The sequence below is a fragment of the Jaculus jaculus genome, chromosome 3 (genome assembly GCF_020740685.1).
Source record: "Jaculus jaculus isolate mJacJac1 chromosome 3, mJacJac1.mat.Y.cur, whole genome shotgun sequence".
Taxonomy (NCBI): domain Eukaryota; kingdom Metazoa; phylum Chordata; class Mammalia; order Rodentia; family Dipodidae; genus Jaculus; species Jaculus jaculus.
The window spans coordinates 14,601,920-14,628,359 of NC_059104.1; the positions used below are offsets into that span (position 1 = coordinate 14,601,920).

General features: G+C 41.9%; 1 protein-coding gene across 6 annotated transcripts in view; it reads right to left on the bottom strand.

Moving 5' to 3' along the window:
* Positions 1–3,684: 3,684 nt before the first annotated feature.
* Positions 3,685–26,440, bottom strand: part of Mbnl2 (muscleblind like splicing regulator 2) — a 193,507-nt gene continuing 170,751 nt past the window's right edge. For all 6 annotated transcript variants that reach the window (XM_004651060.2, XM_004651061.2, XM_045146356.1 and 3 more), the window contains one exon: positions 3,685–6,537. In XM_004651060.2, coding sequence (XP_004651117.1) covers positions 6,410–6,537 — 128 coding nt within the window. In that variant the 3' untranslated portion in view covers positions 3,685–6,409. The remainder of the gene's footprint in view (positions 6,538–26,440) is intronic.

Genomic DNA, 26,440 nt, shown 5'->3' on the forward strand with positions numbered 1-26,440 from the left:
GCTAGGGATCTACTCACGGGGGGGGGGCAGACATTGAGAGGTTCTAGTGATCTGGAATCAAACTGCTTCTTACAAAGAATGTCTTTGTTCCACCTTGAGTAGGAATCTCTGTAACACTTGGAATTTTTTACTTAACAGTTATCAGTAATTCTCTTCATCGACACAGGAGGGCCTTGTTAGAAATCTATGTAGAATAGTTAGCCTGGAGTTCAGTACCTACGTAGGTTTCCCATTAGCTTTCTCTCTTCTGCTTATCTCCCACCAGGGCAGAGGGCAAAACCGTGATGTTTCATTCTGTGTGACATACTCACTCACCATGACTCCTCCATTACTTCCTTGGAGAAACACCAATCCAACAGCAATGATTTCATCATTTCTCAGAGGTAGGTATTTGAGGGGAAACAGAAATCATTCTTTAGGGAGTATCATATTTATTTATTTATTTATTTGACAGCAACAGAAAGAGAAAGAGGCAGGCAGACAGACAAGAGACAGAGAGAGGGAGAGCGAAAGAGAGAAAGAATGGGAGCGCCAGGGCCTCCAGCCACTGCAAACGAACGCCAGATGCACGTGGCTCCTTGTGCATCTGGTTAAGGTGGGTCCTGGGGAATCGAGCCTCGAACCTGGGTCCTTAGGTTTCACAGGCAAGCGCTTAACCGCTAAGCCATCTCTCCAGCCCAGTATCATCTTTTAATAAATATTTAAATGCTCAATAGTATTCTGGTTTTCCTGGCTCTCCCCTAAATCTAGTGTTGCAAAAAGAACTTTGGCAAGTGGCAAAATAATTCATTTCTGGGTGTGACACATTAATTTGGAAAGATCAAATTGAATTAATACTTTGGGCAATTTTTATAGAATAATTGATATTTAATGTCTAAATGTTTTTATGTTTAAGAGATGCAAGTTTTTTATTCCTTCAGGTCTGAGATGCAGTTTTTATTTTCATATAGTGCCATAAAGTCACTCTACTTTTAAGATTATGCATCATAGAGGGCTGGAGAGATGGATCAGTGCTTAAGACGTCTACAAAGCCTAATGGCCCAGGTTCTACACATATCCCAGTACCTATGTAAAACCAGATGTTCAAAGTGGCACACACATCTGGAGCTAGGTTGCAGTAGCAAGAAGCCCTATTGTGCTCATTCTCTTTCTGACCTTGAAAATAAATTTCGAAAAATTTAAAGAAGAAAATTACACATCATAGGGTCAGGGGTGAAGAATTCTAAGCAGTTATTTTTCAGTTGTGCCCACCTAAATATAACAAGTTACTCTCCTTATTTGACACCTTGAAGATTCTTTTCTTTTTCTTTTTTTTGAGGTAGGGTTTCACTCTAGCTCAGGCTCTCCTGGAATTCACTATGTAGTCTCAGGGTGGCCTCGAACTCATGGCGATCCGCCTACCTCTGCCTCCTGAGTGCTGCGATTAAAGATGTGCGCCACCACGCCAGGCCAGGTTCTTTTTTTTTTTTTTTAATTAATTTATTTATTTGAGAACAACAGAGAGACAACGAGGGAGGGAGAGAGAGAGAATGGGCACACCAGGGCCTCCAGCCACTGCAAACGAACTCCAGATGCGTGCACCCCTTGTGAAACTGGCTAATGTGGGTCCTGGGGAATTGAACCTGGGTCCTTTGGCTTTGCAGGCAAACACCTTAAGCACTAAGCCATCCCTCCAGCCCGCAGATTATTTGAAGCAATTTTTTTTTTTTTTTTGGTAAGGAGAGACTAAAGAGATCCCCAGCTGGTGGCACTATTAGGTAAGGTTGTGGAACCTTTAGGAGGTAGAGTCTTGCTCTAGAAAGTGGCTTGCTGGGAACTGGCTTTGAGGTTTTCTTGTTTGTTTTGAGGTAGGGTCTCACTCTAGCCCAGGCTGACCTGGAATTCACTATGTAGTCTCAGGGTGGCCTTGAACTCAAGGCAATCCTTCTATTTGTGCCTCCTGAGTGCTGGGATTAAAGGCGTGCGCCACCGCACCCGGCTTGGCTTTGAGATTGTATACCCTGGTCCAACTTACTGTCCACCTTCTGCTTCCTGACTACGGATGCAATGCAACCAGCTTTGTTTGCTGTTCCTGCTGACACATTGTCCCTGTCAAGACACGACCGTACTCATGGGTCCTTTAAGCCCCAATGAACCCTTTCCTTCCTTAAGCTGCTGCTTGTTAGGTATTTGGTTACAGTAGTGAGTAAAACATTCACCACTGAGAAAAATCATGTATCATGTTCCTACCTTGGCTCCCGCAGGATGTGGCTTTGATCACTGCCCCTCCCCCCCACACAGCAAGGTATTCTCTTGCTATGGTTGACTATAGCACCAACTCTCCAAAACTCACGTTCAAATTTAATTTGCCAATGTGACAGCATTGAGAGAAACAGAACCCCCGAAATATGATGATGTCAGTTAGTGGGGATTGAAACCGCTCTCCCTGGGCTGCCCTAATTCCCGTGGACACCAGAGTTCTCGCTTGGGTGACAGTGGATTTACTGCTGTGAGAAAAAGGTTTCAAAGTGATACTGACCTTCCTGTTTTCGCTCTTTCACACACACACACCTGCATCCTGCTTTCTGAATGGACTGAAGTGGTGCAGAGCTGTATCAATGCCATATTCTTGAGCTTCCTGGCTTCCAGAATTGAGTCAAAATAAAACTTCTATTTCTTGTAAGTCACCCACAATCTCAGGTATTTTGTCATAGTAACACTAACAAGGGGGGGGGTGATAAATAAAAAGACAGACTAAGATATCATGCAAGAGGCTGATAGCACCCTCCTGGAAAAATATCCTGGGTTGGAAGGAAGTATCCTAGGTCAAAGGGAATCTTTGGCTAACTTTTATCCACACTACCTCTGAGGACAAGGACTGAGTGAGCAATAGCAACTCTCTTCCCTTTCTCTGGTAACACCTATGTGCTGTTTCTGGTTTCCTTTGTCAGGACTGTGCATACAAGACTCACCTTTCTGTCTCTGCAGCCTGAGTCACCATGTCCACTGGGTGATCACCGTAAGATACATCACCGCTCAGTGCACTTTCTTTTCCGTCCACGACACTGATATTTTCCTTCTCTTTGGTTACTGATGCACCCATCTATTCATTAACAGCCAGAATTCACTACCAGTAAGAATCATGGAGAAGAGTGCTGAATGGTGGGAAATGCATTTTAATGGCTCATTTTTATTTCTGTGTGTTTATGTGTGCAGGCCATGTTTGTATAAGTGTGGATTCGTGTGTGGGTATGTGAGTGTGTGGAGGGCGAAAGTCGATGTGGGGTGTCTTTCTCAACTACTGTCCACCTTATTATTTTGAGACAGGGTCTCTCGCTGAGCCTGGAGGTCATTGGCTTGGCTCTTCGCGTCAGCCACTGAGCCCCAGGGGTCTGCCCATCTCTGCCTCCGCGGTGCTGGGGATCCAAACTCAGACGCTCATTCTTGCACTCTGCCAACTCAACCATCTCTCAAGACTTTCATTACTAACTTTAAAGGATTATAAAAATAAATCCAAAGCGACCCGTGTTGAATTAGTTTTCTTGTGAAAAAGACAAAGCCAAAACTATCTATCTGCCTTTTCATGACCAATGTTTGTTCTTCTCGAAGTCATAGAACCTGACTGATGTCAGGGTAAAAACAAACCTGTTTAATTATGTTTACAAAAAAGAGAGAGAGAGAGAGAGAGAAAAAAAGACTGTGCCATCCTTTTAAATGCTTCTTTTATTTCATTGGTTGTACATTGGGTGAGTGAACTGAATATTACAACCCAAACATAGAATTGATACAAATTAGACTCCTGTTTACACTGTAAGAGAATGAATGAGGGAATTCTTTAAGTGTTACAGAAAGGTTTAGTAGAAATGTTACCAGTGGTTTATGGCTGAAAGAATGTTTCTGTGAAGTGCTGTTATATCCTGAAAACCAAGAGTGAAATGTAGTTCCCGTACAAGTGGAGAGTTAGTCTCCTAACTACAGTATTTGTTGAATTGATATCTTCATGTCTTGGATATTGGTGATTTTGTTTTTTTGTAATTAAACAAAGCATTTAAGATTTATTCATCATAGTCAGACTTCTGAATATAAACAAACTTTTGGCAAATAATATTTATACAGAAAAATAGTTTTAGATCCTCTCAAATCCCAGAATTATTCTATAAAATTACATTATAAATAAATAAAAAGCAAAATCTGTTGTACATATATTTGTACATCTATGCATTTGCCTTGCCTCCTCCTTATTGTAAATGGCATTTATGACTCTTTGCATATTATAATCACAATTCTGGAAAATGGGTATCATAGTAAAAAATACAGTCATCTCTCTTTGTTTGGGGATACAGGTGGTGCTCTGATCCTCCATTAGTAAAGGGCTGAAAATAGTTATGTATTAATAATTTTTAAAAAACAAAACCATGAAATGAAAAGGAAAAAAGATAATGTTATAACAATTAGTCTACAAAAATATTTCAGTGATTCCCATAATTTACCTTTTAGTAATGCATACTATATTGTCAATGAGTTTAAATGAATGAGTAAAGAAAAAAAAGGAAACAAAGAAAAGTTTGAGTGTTTTAGGCAAGTTGTAGCATAACTACATTATTATAGCTGAGAAAAATCACAAATATCAATAATACATAAAGATGAAAGTACCAAAGGAATACAAGTTAGATAGATACAATTCCGTTCCACAAATTAAAACAAACGCAACAATACAAGCACTATGTAAGATTACACTTAGAATGTAATTTTCTTTTGATAGGGTTATCAGGTCTATGATATAAGATAATTAGATAGTAAATAGACTCTGACTGACATGAATTAAATGCAGCTATTTTTTCTCAAACCAAAGGTGATGTGGTTGATGTATCTAGTTTCAAGAACAGGCGATGATGCCAAAATTTAAAATATTTTACATTCAATCCCAAAAGTCAAAATACTTCAATCACTAAAATGTTCACAAAGAAAATGGATGTTTCAAACAATTACATATAATATCCATTTAAAACAGCTGTTTTGTTTCTTAAACAATAATTTAAAAACTATGTAGGTACTGTGTAGGCTATGTGCAACATATAAAATGTGAAATATGAAATATTTGGTACAATAGTGCTTAAAATAAACTTTAAAACAACTTTCTGAACAAAATTTAATTGTATCGCTATTAACCTTGAAGATCAACCAAGTATTTAAAAAAGTAAACAACATTAAAATATGTTTCATCCATATATAGTATATATATGTATGTGTATATATAATATGTATGTACTTGTATTAAAGTTTTTTATACTTTTGAGACATAAAATATGCTTTACGGTGAAAGAATTAAAAGAACTATTTTTTCATGCTGTAGTTAGTTACAACCCTTTAATCCAACTTCTGAAATGCAAAACAGTAATGGATTTTTTAAAAAGTGAAACTAGCTACTTTTTTGTTTACATAGTAATTTAGATTAAAGTCACAGTCGAATTTTCAGTGACTAAACTCAAGCTTACTTAAATTAGAATATTATACAGATCTCCTCACCTACAGCTTCCTTATTTGACTAGGTTTTGTGTATATGTGTGTGTGTATGTGTGAGTGTGTGTGTGTGTGTGTGTGTGTGTGTGTATGTGGTTTAGTTTCGAAGAGTTATTCTTTAACAGGCAACCGGAGGGTGAGTTTGAAAGACTGTTCCCTTAGACTGTTGGCATGAGCCTCTGGTTCTTGTCAAGCTGGATGAAGTCTGGCAAAATCTAGGCACTTCTACAAAGTCTCTCTTATAAAACAACTTTAAAAATATACTTGTAAAATAATACCTTCAAGACTTTGTTGGGTGGGGTATGAAACTCATACCGTGCAAAGTTTCTTTTTTTCAATCTAGTTAAATGTTATTTCTAGAATCCCGTGATTCGGTGCGGCGTCTCCAGGCAAACTGAATCTCACACTCTGATGGGTCCCCAATCTTTGTGCTTGAAGTTCTGCTCAAAGTTTAGACCTGCGGGGGCAGGTTATCTGTTTTACTTCACGTCTTGTCTTTGCTGCAGCGTCATTTCGTCAAGAGGTGAAACAAACCCTTTGATCCAGTGAATAAGTAAAATGACGAGTGACTGGAGTTAGAATTGGACCTGCCCTTGGAATAGGTGTTTAAACTAATGCTAATTGTTTATTGCTAAATTTGAAATATTCTGAGTCGAAATGAGTATATTTGGCTGGACTTTCTGCATCCGCTATAGTTACGGAGATAAGACAATATTCCTAGGACAGAAACTAGGTTGAGAAACCCTTGAAAAGTAAACTTTATCCTCTATGTCTTTAAACATCACAGCTGGTCTCAGGTAGTTAACTATCTTAGGTTGGAATATACTAAGCATACCATATTTAATACTCATATATGACACAGCAGCACTAGCTCCTTAGGGTTGTGGTCTGTCCAGAACTAAATCTTTATTTAGCATGCAGTTTGTGGCAATTCTATTGAGGAGGAAACAGGATAGTATGTACAGTAACAATGTTTAGTTATTCTCAATGCAGATTCTTGGCATTCCATTCCGTTTCTGTTGATTATTTCAGAATTATCTGTTGAAGACAAAGACAAGTATGATTTAGGCCTCCTTCTCTAAGGGCAAGTAACAAGTTCAAGTCTTACTCTTTGAAAACACAGATATTGGAAAGCAGTAACTTTCTTCATAGTCTCATCATTTTGGTACAATCATAACTTTGTAAAATTCCCACCCTCCATGCTAAAAAGTTTTATATTTAGCCACGTCTGCTATGTGGCCACTATAAAGACTGATGACTCCAGTGCACAGTGTTTTCTATAAAACTTTGACAACATATAGGTGGGCATGCAGTCTGTTTAGCCCTCAGTCTTATTTAAAATTTTTATTTGTATTCTAGCTCTTTGTCAGATGTTCACATTATTGTCCAATTAATATTTGCTATAGTGATCAAGGGACTTATTTGCACCCAGAAAGTTTTTGAGCTTAAATATAAATATTTAAAATTTATAAGAAATCAGACATTGTCCATCTATTAATTTACAACTCAAGGATACAGCCTTATTCCAAGTAATTTTGCTTTCAAGGTGTAACAACAACCAGTTTCTAAACTAAGATATGCTTAAATATGTATATTAAAGAGAAATAAGGCTAATGATCTAATCAAGCAATTAAAACATCCTTTTAAAATTAATTCTTATTAATTATGGACTTTACTGTATGAACATATAACATGTTGGTCATATTCCCATCAGGTTACATATATTCTTATATCCCCTTCTCCCTGCCCCCATTCCACTGAGGGCCATCCTCAGTGGGATTATTGATAGCCACTAAAATATTCTTCATAAATTCACAAGCACAGCTAAAACTACACTATTGCATACAAACTCCTCCTGGTAGGTAGATCTTTAACTTCTCCTCTTTTCTCTTGCTTGCTCATTCTCTCTCTCTCTTTCACTCTCTCTCTCTCTCTCTCTCTCTCTCTCTCTCACACACACACAGGGCAAGTAGTCTGCTGATGACTGAACTAAACCCCCAGAGCCCCTTCAAGTTTATTTTCAATACTATGCTTTTTTAAAAGGAAGAGTTTGACCTATGTGGTTAAGATTGAACTCAAAATTCTAACAAAATATTTGTTCTTTTTGTAACATTTCGAATGGTTATTTATCAAGTAGCCACAACTCTTTGTTTAGAAACATAACTGATAGAAGTTCCTTACAGTATAAACCAGCTAATATTCACACATGCTGGGATTCAAATCCCAGGAAAAGGTTCATTTCTATAAATAAGATTATCCCGTTGGATCAGAACTAATGGATGTATTTCTCCCCTTGAGTGAGCACTTCTATAGTTCATATGCAATTATTTTAGTATGCTCAAATGATATCTCTCACAAAATAAACATATTCTTCATTTTACTAAAACATGTAGGTATGTACAGCACTGATAAAAATAGAACTTGTTCGCAGTTATGCTAACTGAAAGCCCAGAACTTCTGATACTGAGGCCTCAGTGGTTTGAATGTAAAATGTCCTTCACAGACTCATGTGTTTGTGACTTAATCCTCAGCTGTTTGCAAAGGGCAGAAACTTTTTAGGAGGTAGAGCCTTGCTGGAGGAAGTGTGTCACTGGAGGAAGCATTATCTGTGAGCTCTGACAGCCCAATCTCACTTGCTCGATCTACATCTCCTTTGCTGACATGAAGATGTGATACTGCCTGTCCGCTTGTGCTGTGCTTTCTCCATCATGATGCACTCTACTCTCTGCAAGCGTAAGCCCTAAGTACATCGTTTTCTTATTTAAGCTGTTGCTGGTCAGGTATTTTGTCCCAACAGCAAAATCACCCTTTGTGCTTTTTTTTTTTTTTTTAAAGAAAATCTTTGGGTTTAAAACTACTTGGGAAAAAATAACATTTCTTGTTTCACATATGAAGAAAAGTAATATCTGATTTTTAAGTGTAGATGTTATTATAGTATCTATTATGTGACTATGACTCATATATTATTTTAGATAATCACACTGCAATTACATAATATTTAAATTCTCCAACTGGTAAGTCTATAACTTCATCATTTTTAGGTTTACATATTTGATTACCGAGAAGGATCTTTTTCTATTTCCTCCTTGTGCTTCAGTGCTGTTTTCCAAACAAGGATGTGTCCTAGGACATAAAAGTCATGTCCTGTTTTCTATTTTCTTTTCTGAAATATTTCTTTCTCTGAAATATTTCAGAGAAAGTTTTCACTTTCTTAAGCTAATATATAACAAGGCACATTTTGGAACATACATGTACTCTTGCTTACTGACTGAAATCAAAATGACATAAAGAATGAAACTTCTAACCACCTAGAAAGAAAAGTAACCCAAAGAATGCACTGTAGTGGGAAAATTGGAATGGGAGAACTTGCATTGCAGAAATTTACAAAAATGCTTTGAACACATATTTGATAAGGATATATATATATGTATGTATATATGTATGTATGTATGAATGACTATTGAGATTTGGCTGGATTTGAAATAAGTTTCAAAGTTAACTAAAAGGCCGGGTGTGGTGGTGCACACCTTCAATCCAGCACTTGGGGGCAGACACAGAAGTATCACTGTGAGTATGAGGCCAGCCTGGGACTAAAGAGTGAGTTTCAGGTCAGCTTGAATGAGACCCTGCCTCACAAAAAAAACCCCAAATTATCTAGAAGTATTATCTATGACCACTAACACTGCTTTTCTCTATTGATAGCTTACTTAAGAGCCAATGCATAGATAAGGACAGATAAAATTGAGCTCTTATGCTAATGAACTTGAAGCTGTAACTGCTTTATTTGGCATCTAAGCCATATAATTGGCTACTGTGGGCAATATCTTTGGCTACTTGTAAAAAAAAAAACACACAGTAAAATGAGTTGCACTCTTAGCAGTTGGGAACTTCAAGAGGTTCAGAGATTTGATCTTAGGAGTCGGGAAAGCTTTCACTTTTTCCCCTTAGAAGTTCTATTTGAGGATGCCAACATTTTTTCTTGAAAATATCATTTATTGTTAATTTTATTTTCTGAGAACTATAACTTGCTGAGGCAGTTTGAAGTAAGTGCACTTTGGGATGAAGTGTGCTCTGGAAATGGATAAAATAGAGCCTTTGATCACCACTTGTCACATTAGGGGAGACATGATACTACAGGTTTTAGGGCTCCTGGGGGAGTGTGTGATGTATGCAGCTGAAGACTACCAGGAGAATATAGCAGGAGAAGAGAGAGAACCAAAGGTGTACACACTAGTGAGGCTGTAGGAGGTGGGCAGACATGGTGAGGGAAATCAGTATCCTCTGTCTAGATTTTAAGCTAGCTTTCTTTATTCAGATTATACCTTTATTTGAAAGACATATAATTTAAATTTTCACTTTTTAATTTTCATTCATTTATTTCATTTTATTTATTTTAAGAGAGAGAGAGAGAGAGAGAATTGGCATGCCAGGGCCTCCACCAATGCAACTGAATGCCAGATGCTTGTGCCACCTAATAGGCTGGTGTGATTTGCACTTGCCTCATCTTTGTGTGTCTGGCTAATTTGGGATCTGGAGAATTGAACATGGGTCCTTAGGCTTTGCAGGGAAGCATCTTAACTGCTAAGCCATTTCTCCAGCCCAAGAAATATAATAATTCAAAGATGAACTGGCACATTTTGTATGATTTCCTACGGCTCTATCTCAAAGATTTCCTTCCAGGTCTATCCATATTGCTATATATCTTCATTCTTTGTTACAATTTTAGTAGCTGGGGGGGGGGGAATGAAGGCTTCAGAAGGTGCCTAAATATTTAGTATTGGCACAAAACATATATTCTTACAATACCAGGCTTGTAAGTGACCTGGTTACAGACAGACTGCAAATTTGATATGGGCAAACCCTAACCCTGAGCTTTTCCATGTTAAAAATAGTAAATTATAACACAGAGGTCAAAGTGAGCTCAGGAGACCAAATGTCTTGTTTCTTTTCCACCTTGAATATGGTCCAAGTTGAGGTGGCTACCCAAAGTTCCTAACTCAACTTCCAAGTCACTGCAGTTCCTGATTTTTCAGTAGGCTCTTAGAATGTCTGCCAGTGCTCTGTGAGCCTATGTGTTTGGGCAGTCATATTTTGTAGATATGGAAGTGTGTGAAGAAGCAACTGGCATTTTTATTCCAGGTGTCTGTTCTCTCTGCTCCTGACACAAGGGTCATGCCAGGGATTAGGGGAAGCTATGGTTCTTAAAGCTTATTTCTACCCCCTAGCATGTCAGCTGAGGAGTGTGTTTTAAAAAATCCCTATTACCTTGGGGCCCAGGGGAAGGGTAGGCCATGGCAGGGGCACAGGAGGTGGGTCCTGGAAAAAACAGCCTGGTACACAAGATGGGAGACAGTGCGGACTATCTGGAGGAACGACGTAGCTACAAATAGAAGAGACTGCTGGCAAGGACAGGCAACCACATCCTGCCCTAGCCTCCTCCCAACAGATGCTAGAAACATGCCTGTCACAGTAAAAAGACATCCTACCCCATCTCAGAGACACTGTGTAAGCTTCTGAGAAACCTTGGCAAGCTATCATGGAGGTTAAATTCTTAAATAAGACTACAGACGGTCATGTGTGGAAAATCAAAATTTTGAACTGAAAAGTATTATTTATAACTCCTTTGTCCTAAAAGGAGAACTTACAAAAATGAGACTCAAGTGATGCCCACAATTCTACTTTACAAAGACATGATGAAATTTCCAGGCACCATATATATATCCACTTGTTCTTCCGTTTTCCAAAAGCAATGGGAATTCAGCAATTAATTCACACTGCAGAAAACAACACTGTCTGGGTCAACTCATCTTTGGGCTGTATTCTAAGTATATATCCATCAGCCTCACTGGCTTGGGAGGAGATACCCACCACGTGTGGGTTGCTGTTTCCTGAGCTGAGATTCTATCTGGGGTGTAGCAACATCAGGAAAGGCAGCAGTATGGAGAGCAAATAGGGCTAGACATTTAGTTTTCACTCCCAGGAATAGGGCACTTGGCCAATAGACACCAGCTACCTACAAAGAAAATACGATCATCCTTCCCTTGATGGAGTCTCGAATTATGAAATATTCATGCTGTCTTGTCTCGTACTTAATGATGATAGATTTAGGCTGAGCCATCCATCACTTGAAAAACTGCTGACCAGAGTGTGAAGTGCACTTGGCTGAAAGCAGAAACGGGGACATCAAACTGGGACTCAACGGCACCAGGAACTCAACAGATGAATAAGCCAGTCTTCATGCGGGAGAGTGCAAAAGAAAGGAGAAAACGCCATGTAGGATTTTGGTAGTGTTTCGTGGACATCAAGTATTAACACTTGCTGACTGTTCTACCTTTTGATTGGTCTTCAGGAACTGAAAACTATGCTTCTAGAGGGTTTCTAAAATGCATATACTTCTTGAACAAAAGTACTCATTGCCAAGATTAAGAGATGTGATTTCATTTTTTTTTAATGGAAGCTCAAGGGCTGCAGAGATGGCTTAGCCTCAAGGTGCTTGCCTGCAAAGCCAGATGACCCATGTTCAATTCCCCAAGACCCACACAGCCAGAAGCACAAGGTAGCACATGCATCTGGAGTTTGTTAGCAGTGGCTGCAGGTCCTGGTGTGCTCAGTCTCCCTCCCTCCCTCCCTCCCTCCCTCACTCCCTCCCCCCTCTCTCTTTCTCTCTGTGCTTCTCTCTCACTTTCTAAATACAATTAAAAACTTTTAAAATTGCAGCTCAAGGTTATATTAACTGTGAACTGTTCCTATGTATCCAAACCACAAAATAACTAGAAAAGATGAATATGGAATGTTTCATTAAATCTCCCCTTCCCCATGACTAGCCATCAAACTCTGTCTTTGTAATGCTGACTTAGGAGACAGAGGTAAGGTGTACCTTATAAAATATTTGTGTGGCCTTGCTGAAATATGAAAAGAACCTCAGAGGATTGTGCTGTTACTAACATGGCAGTGGAAGTGGCTATTTCCAAGCGGAGATGGTACACTAAGTAAGCCCCCAGCACAGGTGAGGACAGGAGGAGTGTCTAATTGGTTTCTATGTTCATCATGTCTAGAGAGGGGCTGGGCACACCGGAGGCACTCACTAGAACCTGGGTAAATGTATGGATGAATACACAGGAATTCACTAGGATAAAAAGCCACAGCCACAGGTAACTACCAGATTCCTGATGGGACTGAAAGTAATGGAAACAAGAAGAGGACCCCTTGGACGAACTGTACAGACCCTCTGGACAAGCTGCACAGACCCTTTGGACAAGACATATGAAACTCTGCATGCGTTCAGGACACTTCAGGACTCAGATCCATTCCAGAAGAGTAGATATCCCTCCCCAATAGTCTCACTCCCTGTTATACATCAATAAAAGAAAAAATATTTCAGGTTGGAGCCTAATTCACTCACAGAAGGAAGGAGGGAAACATGGCACATAAACAAAAATTCTACCTCAAAAGAACAACAGAGCCCAGTTGATTTCTTCAAATGCTTTTGCCACGGTTATAGGGTTCGGTAACCTCAGAAGTAATTTAAGAAAGGGTATTTCACTGTCTCTTTAAAAACAAAAGTCAACATTTTTTTTTAATTGAAAGAGAGATATAGAAATAGGAAGGTAGAGAGAGAGAGAGAGAATGGGCACACCAGAGCCTCTAGCCACCGCAAATGAGCTCCAGATGCATGCGCCACCTTGTGCATCTGGCTTACGTGGGTCCTGGGGAGTCAAACCTGGGTCCTTTGGCTTTGCAGACAAGTGCCTTAACCAGTAAGTCATCTCTCCAGCCCATCATCATTTATTTTAAAGAAGAAAATCAAGTGAAATTTCCTCCAAATATGACCAAGCTCAAGAGACCTGCCTGTTGCTTACCATCTTGACTTTTATGATTAATTTTTACTGTGCTGGGGACTGAACCCAGGGCCTTGCACACGTTAGGCAGGTACTCTGCCTTGAGCTCTGTTCTAATTCTTCTACTTTTCTTCACTGACACTTTTCTTCTCCTCATTGGCTACACAAAATCTTTTTACTACTCCTTAATTGGTATTACTTCCTCCTTCCATCTCTCCACTCCTTAATTTTCCACTCTTCTTTGTTCTAAGGCTCCATATCCATTCTCCATGGTAACCTTTTCTTTCTTTCCTTCTTTCTTTCTTCCCTTCTTCCTTCCTTCCTTTCTTTCTTTTCTTGGTTTTTCGAAGTAGTCTCACTCTAGTTCAGGCTGACCTGGGATTCACTATGTAGTCTCAGGGTGGCCTTGAACTCTCTGCAATCCTTGATCCTTCTACGTCTGCCTCCTGAGTGCTGGGATTAAAGGCATGTGCCACCACACCCGGCTCATGGTAACCTTTTCTACCTCAGGCTCCCTGAGGGCAGAGAGGCAAAGCCCATGGATCATTCTGAATGAAGTAGACTTTACAAAGGCAGAGACATTATTTGTACACTTTTGGACTAATATAAGTTGGTATTTAATCACAGTGCGGATTACTGAAGTCAAAAGCAAATGTCTTCTGTTTGCTAAATACCTATAGTATCTGGAAAACAACAAAAATGTGATTAATTTAAAATTCTAAGTATGCATGTACATACATGTGTACTGCCAAGAACTTTCTTTGGCCTATCTTTAAAAAAATGTTTTAGTCGGCGTGGTGGCGCACGCCTTTAATCCTAGCACTCGGGAGGCAGAGGTAGGAGGATCGCCGTGAGTTCGAGGCCACCCTGAGACTACATAGTGAATTCCAGGTCAGCCTGAGCCAGAGTGAGACCCTACTTCGAAAAACAAAACAAAACAAAAAAAAAAAAAAAAGAAAGAAAAAAATGTTTTTATTTAATTGCAAGCAGACAGTGAAGAGAGACAGACAGAGAGAATGGGCACGCCAGGACCTCCAGCTGCTGCAAATGAACTCTAGACACAAGCGCCACTTAGTGCATCTGACTTTATGTGGGTACTAGGGTATTGAACCCAGTGTTGTTAGGCTTTGCAGGCAAGCGCCTCAACTGCTAAGCCCTCTCTCCAGCCCTCTTTGGCCTATCTTATGATTTATTTTTTATTGTTTTCATTATTTTGGGTTTGTTTTTTGAGATAGGGTCTCACTCTAGCTCAGGCTGACCTGGACTTCACTCTGTAGTCTCAGGTTGGCCTTGAACTCACGGTGGTCCTCCTACCTCTACCTCCTGAGTGCTGGGATTAAAGGCGTGCGCCACCAGCCCGGCATTTTTTTTTTTTTTTTTTTTTTTTTTTTTTTTTTTTTTTTTTTTTTTTTTTTTTTTTTGTCAACGGTATAAAATGTTCAGAGGTGATCAGTATCAGATGTGCGGAAACTCAGAAAACCAGTTTATTACGTTAGGGGATTACTGTTCCAAGGGAAGGTAATGTGCTATCATGTTTAATGTCTTTTCAAATGTCATTTTTCATTTGTACAGAGGAAGCACACACTGGGGCCCTGGAAACAAATGAAAAATATGACACTTTTACTCCTGAGACAAGCATACTGAAGTTAGCAGCACTTTTAAGAGCAATTCTGCTAGAATTATTGTTTTGTTTTCTGTTGCTAATGCAGAGTTACCATCTGAAGGTCTTATTTCTCTATTTTCAATGACATCATTTTGCAAGTGACTCATTTTCATCTGATATTTTTCTACTCTGTTGTTACTGAAGAGATTTCCATGAGCCATTCTAATCTATAAAACTACCACCAAAAATACTGGTAAGTAAGGGTCACATGGAAAGCAGTAACTCTACCTTCACTAAAGATGATCAGCCAAGACCCCATCATCAATGCTTGGGTTATCTGGACAAAATCCACACCTGGAAGTTCCTGATTTGGGCAAGCTTCTTCTCATGTGAGACCTAGTTGGGTTCGTAAGCACTCTTGTGTAGCTTACAGTAGGATTAGCTTCTCCAGTTCAGCCCTGGGCTCTCTCAAATCCAGTTTTTCTGAACAACAATCCTGGTGCTTTTGTACTGAGCTAGGACTCCGGTCCTCATATGTGAGAATCTAAAATCCTCAAGGTCATCCTGGGGTGACTTTGTGGGGTCAGAAATTATATTTCTAGATGTAACTTCGGATTTTCCTTACAAATATAATACACTTCAAATCACCACCACCACCACCCTGTTTTTTTTTTTTTTTTTTGAAATGGATGGAGACTGAAAAACTGCATTGACAGCTGTAATGTGGTTGGTTGTGGATATGGGGGGGGGTTGTGGTTGGTTGTGGACATAGGGGGGGTGGTATCCTAGTAAATGAATCCCTGAGTTATCTAACAAAGCAAACCTCCCTCCTCCCTGGATAGACAGCTCGGTGCCCAGGCATGCTCTGTGTTCAGAAAAGCCCATTTCACCCTTCATCATTTGTCCTTACTGTGCGGATGGGAACCCCCCCTCCCCACACATCTTCTGGCTGGGGGTGTGGGGCTGCTCTATCATCCATGGAGGCAAAGAGAAGCAGGACTAATGGTCAGCTTGGCGCTCACGACACTCTTCATGGAGAACGCAGTGAGACCGCAGTGTGGACAAAGCGCTCGCCATGGTGGTGGATGTTTCTGTTTCTCTGGGATTCGAGAGCGATGTCCAGTGGTTCCTGCCCACTGTAACCCGCTCCGAGCAAGGCTCCCTTCATCTACTCCAGGCCAGCTTCTTTCTATTCCCATGTCCCTTTCCAATAGTCATCACATGAAAGGGTGTCTTCTTTCCACTGTCTTCCAGTCATTGTGCCATTCCCAAACGATTGCTGTTTGCTTATTTTTACAGGATACAAATAAGGAAGAAGGTAAAAGGATTTGAGGCAGTTTTTTCCTTTTCTTTTCCTGGTCCTTTCCCCTCCCTGGCGCTGCAGAAGAGAAGAGTTAAAGACATACTCAAGGGTGCTGTGCGTTTATTCAGAAACAGAAGCTAAGAGATGAGGTTTGCACTACAGCTGCCACAGAAGGCCACAATGTAACGCAACTCTAGGCTGGAAGGACCATCCACGAGCCAGGAACACAGGACGTGGACAGCTCAGACCACACAGCATCATGGGAAATGGGACGGGCTAGTGTCAGTGGGGTTTGTGGCTACCCAGGAAGAGGTCTGATTTCATCTTCCTAGTTTTCACCTATTATTATTATTTGTTATTGTTATTATTATTGAGGAAGGCTCTTCTAGCCCAGACTGCTGAAGAGCTCACTCTATAGGCCACGTTGGCTTTTTACAAGGTGACCCTCCTACCTCAGTCTCCTGAATGAGGGTCAATGATGTGTGCCACCATGCTCAGCTTTACACCTGCCTTTCTTGACTTCATACCGCTACTCCATGAAGGTTCCTTAACAGTTAGATGGTGGAAGGCAGCATGGAGTGTGACTCCTCCATCCCAGCATTCTGGGAGTTTGGGTCAGGCGTGACCACTGGACATCGTTCTCGAATCCCAGAGAAACAGAAACATCCACTACCACGGCACACGCTCTGTCCACAGTGTGCTGTTCTCACTGAATTCTCCATGAAGAGCGTCGTGAGCGCTAAATTCCGTAAGGTGCCGGTAATGAATGGGTCTGCTGGGGAAGGGCCCTCGGCAAAGCACTTTGGATACTGAACTCAAGCATTTGGTACAGTGGCCCATTCACTCAAAGGACGTTCTGAATGCCTAACCTTCAGAGAGCTTGTTCTCATCCATGTGTGTACGATGCACTCCTCAGCCAACCTGGGGCCTGAACCACGAAGACCACTGTTGTTTCTACAGGAAACCTGGCTTCCAGGCCAAGTGGTCAAAGAACTGTAAACATATCCTTTAAAATTAAGCACTGTCTATATTAAAGGAAGCTAAAAAGTTCCTCTATTATACTGTGGAACAATGTATCATATTTGGGCCAGACTTTTTAAGATTCCCAGTATTTAGAATACTTAAAATGATATGCGTAGGAAGTGAGGCTCTCATTAAGTAAGCTGCCCCCACCTCGGGTGGTTTCATTGAAGGGGTACACTGCACATGGTGGTATAATATAAGAAATAAAATTTTATGCCTTCAGAAACTTAATTTATGCAACAAAATATTAAGATCTATTTTGCTGTACAAATAGACAATATTTTAAGTAATTCGTTTAGTCTTGCTTATGGTTTACTTTTGCAGGAAACATGTGCATGAAATGTGCACATATATGTGTGTGTAGGTATAAGGGCACATGTGTGTATGCAGATGCATGTGTATGTGTGTATACATGCATGTAGAGGCCAGAGGTTAATGTTAGATGGCTTTCTCAATTGCTCTCCTCACTTTTCTGAGACAGTGTCTCTCAATACATCTAGAGTTCACTGCTTCAACTAGGGATTTCCTGTCTCCACCTCTTCATTGTTGGGATTACAGGTGTGTGCTCCGACACCTAGCCTTTTATGTGGGGATTTGAATTCGGGTATTCATGCTTGCATGGCAAGCACTTTACTCACTGAACAATCTCCTCAGCTCCCAGCCTACAGCCCCCCCTGCCGCAATCTAAGACTATTGTAATAATGGGGGAGTAAAAGAAAGGAAGAGAGAGAAAGAATAGAAAGGAGAGGGAAAGGGGAATGCATGTACCAGTAGCAGAAAAGCTAGAGAGAGAGAGAGAGAGAGGGAGAGAACGGATACACTAGGGCCTCCAGCCACTACAAACAAACTCCAGACGCATACGCCACCTCATGCATCTGGCTCACGTGGGTCCTGGGGAATCGAACCTGGGTCCTCTGGCTTTACAGGCAAGCACCTTCACTGCTAAGCCACCTCTCCAGCCCACTATAATTGTTTTTGACATTGGAGTATATTAAATCTTTTAAAGGCCATGACTTGACAAGTTAGGAATGAAAAATAAACCAAACTCACTGACAGACATGCAAATTCAGTGTCCAAGAAAAAAAAAACAAAACTGAAACACTGATGAGATACAATGTTTATGCAACAACTGCAAAGAAATTTCAAAAAGATTTTGCTCACAGTAATAAACTGAAAATTCAAGACAAGAAAAAAAAAAAAAAAACACAGAAACAAGATCCTACAAGTCCCCAGCCCTGTGGAATGTACCATTTTCGTATTTTTCAGCATAATCACCTACTTTTTGAGATGACCCAGAACTATTTTTTTAAATATTTATTTATTATTTATGAGAGAGAGAGGATGGGCACAACAGGACCTCCAGCCACTGAAAATGAACTCCAGATGCATGTGTCACCTTGTACATCTGGCTTACATAAGTCCTGGGGAATCGAGCCTGGGCAAGAGCCTTAACTGCTAAGTCATCTCTCCAGCCCCTAGGTTTGACTGTAAATTATTGGTGTTCTTCATCACAAGTACCCATCACTTTGCAAGCCCATGAGAACTGGGGCTGTGTCCCAGGGGGTCCCACATTGCTTGCAGCACAGATGTTCTCACTATACATTTGCTGAGAAATGGTAAGACATGCTGCCTCTGAATCCATAATTGAAGCTCTTACTAATAATAAGGTCTGGGGTTCCAGAATCAACCCAGCAGACTCAGCCCACTGAAGAAGGATGTATACTTGCATGCAGTTATCTGCCATAGGAAAACAGAACTCTTAAAAAGAAGTGGGGGGGGGGGCTGGAGAGGTGGCTTTGTGGTTAAGGCATTTGCCTGCAAAGCCAAAGAACTTTAGTTTGGTTCCCCAGGGCCCCTGTAAGCCAGATGCACAAGGTGGCACATGCATGTGGAGTTTGTTTGCAGTGGCTGGAAGCCCTGGTTCTCTCTCTCTCTCTCTCTCTCTCTCTCAAATATATAAATAAATAATAAAATTAAAAAAAGAAACAGGGCAGGGCTGGAGAGATGCCTCAGTGGTTAAAGAAGCTTGCTTGCAAAGCCTAAAGACCACAGTTCAAGTTCCCAAGTACTCATGTAAAGCCAGATGCACAAACTGATGCATGCTTCTAGAGTTCGTTTGCAGTGACAAAAGGTCTTAAGTGTTCCCATTTTTCTTTCTCTCTCCCTCTCTCTCTCAAATAAGCAAACAAGGGCTGGAGAGATGGCTTAGTGGTTAAGCGCTTGCCTGTGAAACCTAAGGACCCCGGTTCGAGGCTCGGTTCCTCAGGTCCCACGTTAGCCAGATGCACAAGGGGGTGCATGCGTCTGGAGTTCGTTTGCAGAGGCTGGAAGCCCTGGCGTGCCCATTCTCTCTCTCTCCCTCTATCTGTCTTTCTCTCTGTGTCTGTCGCTCTCAAGTAAATAAATAAATAAAAGTAAGCAAACAAATAAGTAAAAAATTTCAAAAAGAAACTGGGCAATGATAAGGGATTTCTATCATGAAAAAAACCATCTTCCACTGTAAGATTTACAAGTAACAGCCTAGGTACAATCTGACATCTTGCTTGCCAATTCTTAATCATTTCTTCTCTTGGATAAATGCCCATTCAGATCTCTTGTCCATTTTTTTAAAAATCTGTGGCAAATAAGACAAAAATAAAATTTACCATTTTAGCCAGCACTTGTGAGGCAGACATCAGAGGATTGCCGTGAGTTTGAGGCTACCCTGAGACTACACAGTGAATTCCAGGTTAGCCCGGCTACTGTGAGACTCCCACCTCGGGGTGGGGGGGGGGGAATGACCACTTTAACCATTTTTAAGTGTGCAGTTCAGTGACACTACGTCCAACCTCTTGGTTGTACAACCATCACCACCACTCATCTCTAGGACTTTTCATCTTAGTGGAAAATCCCATGCCCAGTACACACCAGCTCCTCATTTCCTTTCTTGCCATTTCTTCTCACCAGTACTGGCAGTTGAACCAGGTCCTTGTGCATACCTGCTAGAAATAAACTCTACCACTGAGCTGCAGTTCTACTCCTGAGGTGTGTTTTTTAATGGGTACTATAGTACGTGTGTAGTAAATGCGTGTGTGTGTGTGTGTGTGTGTGCAGACGTGTCCATCCCTTGTACATGTGTACAGAGGAGAGGAGAAGGTCAAGCTTCCCCTCCGGCACCACTCATTAGCTTATCTCCTGGAGACGGAGTCTCTTACTGATTTGGGAGCTTGCCGTTTCTGAGTGTCTGTGATCTCTGGTGTCTGGGATAATAGGTATGCATGGTTATGCCCAGCTGTTAATGCAGGCTACGGAACCAAACTCAAGCAGTCTCTCAGGCTCCTTTAGGCTCTCATTATTGCTCGGGAAGCACGCTTCAACTGCTAAGTCACCTCTCCTGCCTCCCCTGTTCTTTATGAGAAAAGGTTTCGCGATGCAGATCCGCTGGCCTGGCACCTGTGTAGCCGAGGCTGGCCTCAGACTTCAGTTCCTCCAGCCTTAGCTTCCTGAGTGCTGGGACTTGTGTGCACCACCACAGCTGGCTCTGTGTCTTGGCAATCCTTAATCCCACCTACCCCTCCCTCCTGCCCTTTCTTTCATGTGTGGCTTTAAAGTGGGGTTCCTGGTTCTGATCGTGCTCAGGAGTCACCACCTTAGCTCAATTTCTCATTTAGCTCTTTTGTTTTACTCATAACAGAACTAAGCTTCTACTAGCCACTTCTTTTTTCACTGGTCTCCTGCAAGCTTCCCAAAGCATTCTGTCTTGTTCAGTTTACTGGTTTGATGTAAGGTGAGTTCTACAGGGACAAAAGACAAAAATTTATCTTTTTTTTTTTTGTTTTGAAATACTCCTTAAAAAATAAAAAGTAAAAGCCTGGGATGACAGGAGTCCTGGTTGATTCTTTCCAGCCAGAATTACCCACCACCTGACTACCTAGAGAGGGGTGAAGGGGAACCTTCTTCCCCCTATATGTCACCTAACTGAACTGAAATGTGAATTCCCTTGCTGATCTTATAACCAGTATTATTGTCAGGCAACTTCTGATCCTGACTTTAGACATCTGAAAGTTCTTACTTCAACGGGAACTTTGTCCCTAAAATGATTAAAACTTTCAAAACCAGGAACTGCACTGTTTTTCTTATGGGGCTGGAGATCAAAACTGTGACTTCATGCATGTTAAGTGCTTTATCACTGAGCCATATCTCTGTCACCTCCCGACTCCAGCTGGCAGGAGTTCTTAGAGGAAAGCCATATAACGAGGTCTGTGCCAATCCTACATCGACCACAAGCCGCCGTGTTTTCCATTGTACAGCCAGCAAGGCATGGGATTTGCAGGCAGGAAAGCCTGAGGTCTCAACCTGCCCAGCCCAAATCGTAAGCAATTCATTCTCTAAGATTTGCTCTCATGTGGAAAATTCATGAGACTTCGCTGAGTTGAGTATTAAATGAAATGATGCATACAAAGCGTCGGGTATGTGATTCTGGGTTTTGAGAAATGCTGGCTGATTTCCCTTAGGCTATTATGTTAGGATTCATAATGCTAAATCCAATTTGATTTCAGCTTCTATTTAAAGTCATTCAAATAATACCATTGTGCCTTTAAAAATAGGGTTTGTATGGCACTCCAGAGGTGGAAAATATACTTGGGTGTTGATTATTGAGATTTAAAAAAAATATCCAATGCATGTATTTTCCTTTCTGCAATGCATATCCTCACCGTCACTGATGACTAATGTAGACCGCATTGCTCTGATTATTTTTTTTCATTAAAGTGCTGACTTCAGGCTCAGAGTACTTACTGTAAACTGAAATCTTTTACTGTACAAGCACAGACCGTAGTCAGTGAGCAGTGGGTAGTGTCCACCACCATGGAAAGCTGGCATCCTCATTCCTCAAAAGTTAGATCTGGCTCAAGCCCAACTCCCAGGCTTAGCACACGAGTTGTGAGCATAGGTGTGGCATTCAACATCTTTAATCCTTAGTATTCCTCATTTCTGTAATGAACATTAAAAATGGTCCCACTTGGGCTGGAATGATGGCTGAGCGGTTAAGGCACTTGCCTGTGAAACCTAAGGTCCGAGGTTCGATTTCCCAGACCCATGTAAGCCAGATGCACAAGGTGGCGCATGCGTCTGGAGTTCGTTTACAGTGGCTAGTAGTCCTGGCACGCCCATTCTCTCTCTCTCTCTCTCAAATAAATATTTTTTTTAAAAATATCCCACTCATACAATGCTGTGGGCTCTAGTTAATGTATTTCATGAGTATCTGCTGGTAATAAGTTCAGAATACATGCCACCCTTATTACATGAGAATACTGACGCTATTCTAATTTCCTAGGCAAAGCCACAACATGAAAATATTTTGACAAGCTATATTCCTTCTCAGCAATTCTTAGATCACTATACTTAAGAGGATGTGACTATTTATGGATGCTCTGTTGTTCCCAGGCTTGGCTAATAGGGATCTGTGCTTAGACTTTCAAACCTTTGCTTCTCACAGAGACCTCACACAAGCAAGCAGGAAGCGGAGAGGGCTTTTTAGCTTATGCTCAACAAACAAGCACAAAACCCCCAACCCAACCAGCTCTTAAGATTGCCTTGTCCAAGGTCCAAGCACACAACAAACTTCTCCTTTACACTCCCTGTAACTTCTTTTCCTGGTTCAAGGCCATCCTTCATGTGGCAAGGGCCAGAGCGGAGCCAGGGAAAGGACATGAGCTGCAGGAGTTGACTCAAGTAAGTCCACTCCCGGGTCCTCTTAACCCAGGTAGTCCTTCGGGCCCGTCACGTTTTCAGCGTGACGACAGGCAATACTGAAGGAACAATAAGAAGAACTACGCACCTATATCAGTATACAACCAACACTGGGGAAATACCTGGAGAACAGCAAATCAAGTGGAATGTCTCTGGGCATCTTTTTGATTCTCTGAAAACCTTTCTAGGCTGGGCAGATGGCTCTGTGGACAAGGATCTGAGTTGAATCCCCTGAACCCACAGTAAATGACAGGTGTGGCATGCACACCTAAAATCCCAGTGCTGGAGACTGAGGTGGTGATGGGGCTCTTTGGGGCTCACTGGGCAGCCAGCCTAGCCTACTTGGTGAGTTACAGGTTAACGAGAGACTCTGTTTCCAAAAAGATGGGGGGAACGACACTGGAAGTTGTCCTCCAGCCTCTACACCCACGCGCACAGACTTGCATGTGCATCTACACACATACGTATGCCCACACCCATATCACACATATTCGCACACACACAGACTCCCAAAATTCTAAGGAGGAAGTTATGGATTGTTTAACATCAAGTACACCTAGCAACTTCATGCAGAACCTGACTTGATGGAGAGGAAGCAGCCTATTGCTCCTTAGTATCAGACTGAACTTCTCATCCTTAATGTAACCCTCAGCAAGTCATTACAACACTCTAGGTCTTTTTTAGTTGTAAAGCGGAGGTTTGGGATACTGGAGAAAGTATGAAATCTGGTTTGGCCACTTAACAGTATCTTGGACGGGCTTCCCGATGTCTCTAAACTGCAGTTGGCTCATCACTGTATAGAGGTTAATAATGGTCCCTTCAGGGACAGTTTTGGTTTCAGATAAGGTGCGACAAAGGCTGTGCCTGATGCCTGGCGTATGGCAAATGCTTCAGGGAAGGTGGTGGCCTGAGTTATGCTCGTGTTGTGTGTGTGCTCTTCAGACCCTGGGCCTCTTCCACTACGTTTAAGGTACTTTTCAGGTAGGTACTTAGTGAAGGACCGAAAAGGAAACATTGCCCTTGGCAGGACACAGATAATCAGGTTTTAGCCTGCTTCTTTTGCCAATTTATATGAGCGGGGCAAGGTGCTTGGTAGATCTGATCTCCTGTCCCAATGTATAACGTGCCCTGCATCACATTTATATAAAGCAATGTTATCGCGGGGGAAGGTGGGATCGCAGCAAATTTACTCTTACGACTGAAGTTTGATCTGTACGATTTAGTTGGTGTTGGTTTGGGTCAGACTGACTAGGGATAAACGCGTGACATTTCGTAATGATCAGCTTAATATGCTCCTTCCAGAAAGGCCTAGTGGCAAGTAGTGACAAATGTGTGCATTTGATTACAAGCAGCTTATCAGCATGAGCTCCGAATCTTTGAGTACCACAGAGCGAGGAGACGGATGATAAGAATAATCTCATTTGACCTGGAAGTAAAGCAAACAGACCCCAACATTTCCAGCACGTTATAACTTCACGCAGATGCGTGGCGGATTCTAACAGCCACAACAGCTCTGGTTTTCCACAAACCCGGTGTCAGAAATGATCGGTAAGCCAACTTGTTCTATCAAAGTAGGTAGGTACGTGGCAGAGATGCCATGCGGAGGAGCGGGTGGTGGCGAGGACGAAGAAATCCACAGGTAACCTACAGGCCTGTGATGGCCTCTTTAGACTCCGATGTCTGTGATTATTCATCCTCCCCCACCCCAGAGCTTTCCCTTCTCCCTTCTCCATCTTTACTATCTATCACCTCGTGGAGGAAGGAGCAGCTCTCTGACCAGCGACCTTGCACTGGGCCTCTCCCAGGTCCCCACTCACTCTCAACGGCCATGACATTTACACATCCCATCTTGCTTCACGTTGCTATCCAAGGCCCCGACTCCGCGCCTCCCTCCGTACCTCCTCAGCCTGGTCTTCTTAGCACGACCACAGCATTCACCGTTCCATACGCCCGGGTGTCATCCAATCTCCCAGCAAAGCCCAAAGCAAGCTGCTTTGCTCATGCAAAACTACACTGTCCTGCTCCGTAGGCCTGACATAACTACAGCTTCTCCATCTGCCGGTACGGTGAGATAAAGCTGGACACCGATCTTGAAACCCTGCCTAGCTATTTACATGCTAGTGGGGAGGCATGAACAGTATGGCAGACAAACAAAAACGGAGCTGACAGCTACAGTTTTGGTTTCAAATGTCTCCTGAAGGCCCACATACAGAAGGTGAGATCCTGGCTTTATACTATTGGGAGACAGAAGAGATAAGACCTAGTGAAAAGAAGTTTGGATGTATCCTTGAAGGGGATGTTATGACCCAGTCCCTTTCTCTTTATCTTCTGCCTCCTAGTTGCCCATGAGGTAAACAGGCCTTGTCCATCATGTATGCAATATGTACTGTTTTGCCACAGGCCCGGATGATCATGAACTAAAACCCTTAATGCTGTGAGCCAAGATTAACTTTTCCTCCCTTGAAATGGATTGTCTCATGTATTTTCTTTTACTTTTTATTTATTTGAGAGCAACAGAGAAAGAGAGAGAAGAATGGGCACTCCAGGGCCTCCAGCCACTGTAAACAAACTCCAGACGCGTGCGCCCCCTTGTGCATCTGGCTAACGTGGGTCCTGGGGAATCGAGCCTCGAACCGGGTCCTTAGGCTTCACGGGCAAGTGCTGAACAGCTAAGCCATCTCTCCAGTCCTGTGTCATGTATTTTTATTAGCATATGCTAATTACACACAGCCATGACTTTCATGACATTTTCATATATGTGTACACTATTTTTGGCGCTTTTCACACACTCCCCTCTATGAACCTCTCTTGTCTCTATCCTGTAGATTTCCTTCCTTCTCCTTCTCAACCTACCCTCCTTCTACTTTCTTCTTCTTCTTTTTTTATTAAGTAGAAACTTTGTATGGACACAACATGTGTTGGTGCCATCATTTCCCTCCTCCCTGGCCCCACTCTGCTGAGGGTCTTCCTCAGTGGGATTGCTGGTATTCACGAGTGTCATTGGCATTGCTTACAGGGACAAGGTCACCTTACCGGTGGCTACACCAGCGAAGAAAGTGTCTCTCCCTCCCCTAGCAACTAGTGGCCATGACTGTACATAAATCCCCAGGGAGGGGCGGAGCCTCAGAATCTCTTCCCCCTTAACAGTATGTTGACAATGACCTCAGGTGATTTTACACAGTGAGAGAAAGACACACAATCTCCAGGTCAGACAGGCTTGAGGTTCCATGCAGGCTCTAACTGTTCTTTAGTGGCTGGGGCAAAATCTGAGCTATCATTTCTTTAGATGCAAAAAGGAAAGTCGAGCCCAGAAATAGGGGTTCCACGTGATAGCATATGCAGTGTCATGCTTTCTCTGTTCCTTTTACTCCACCCTGGACTCTGTGCCTCAGAGCCATGACCCTGGCCAGTAGAGGGATGAAGCCCTGCATGGAGCTGATTTCC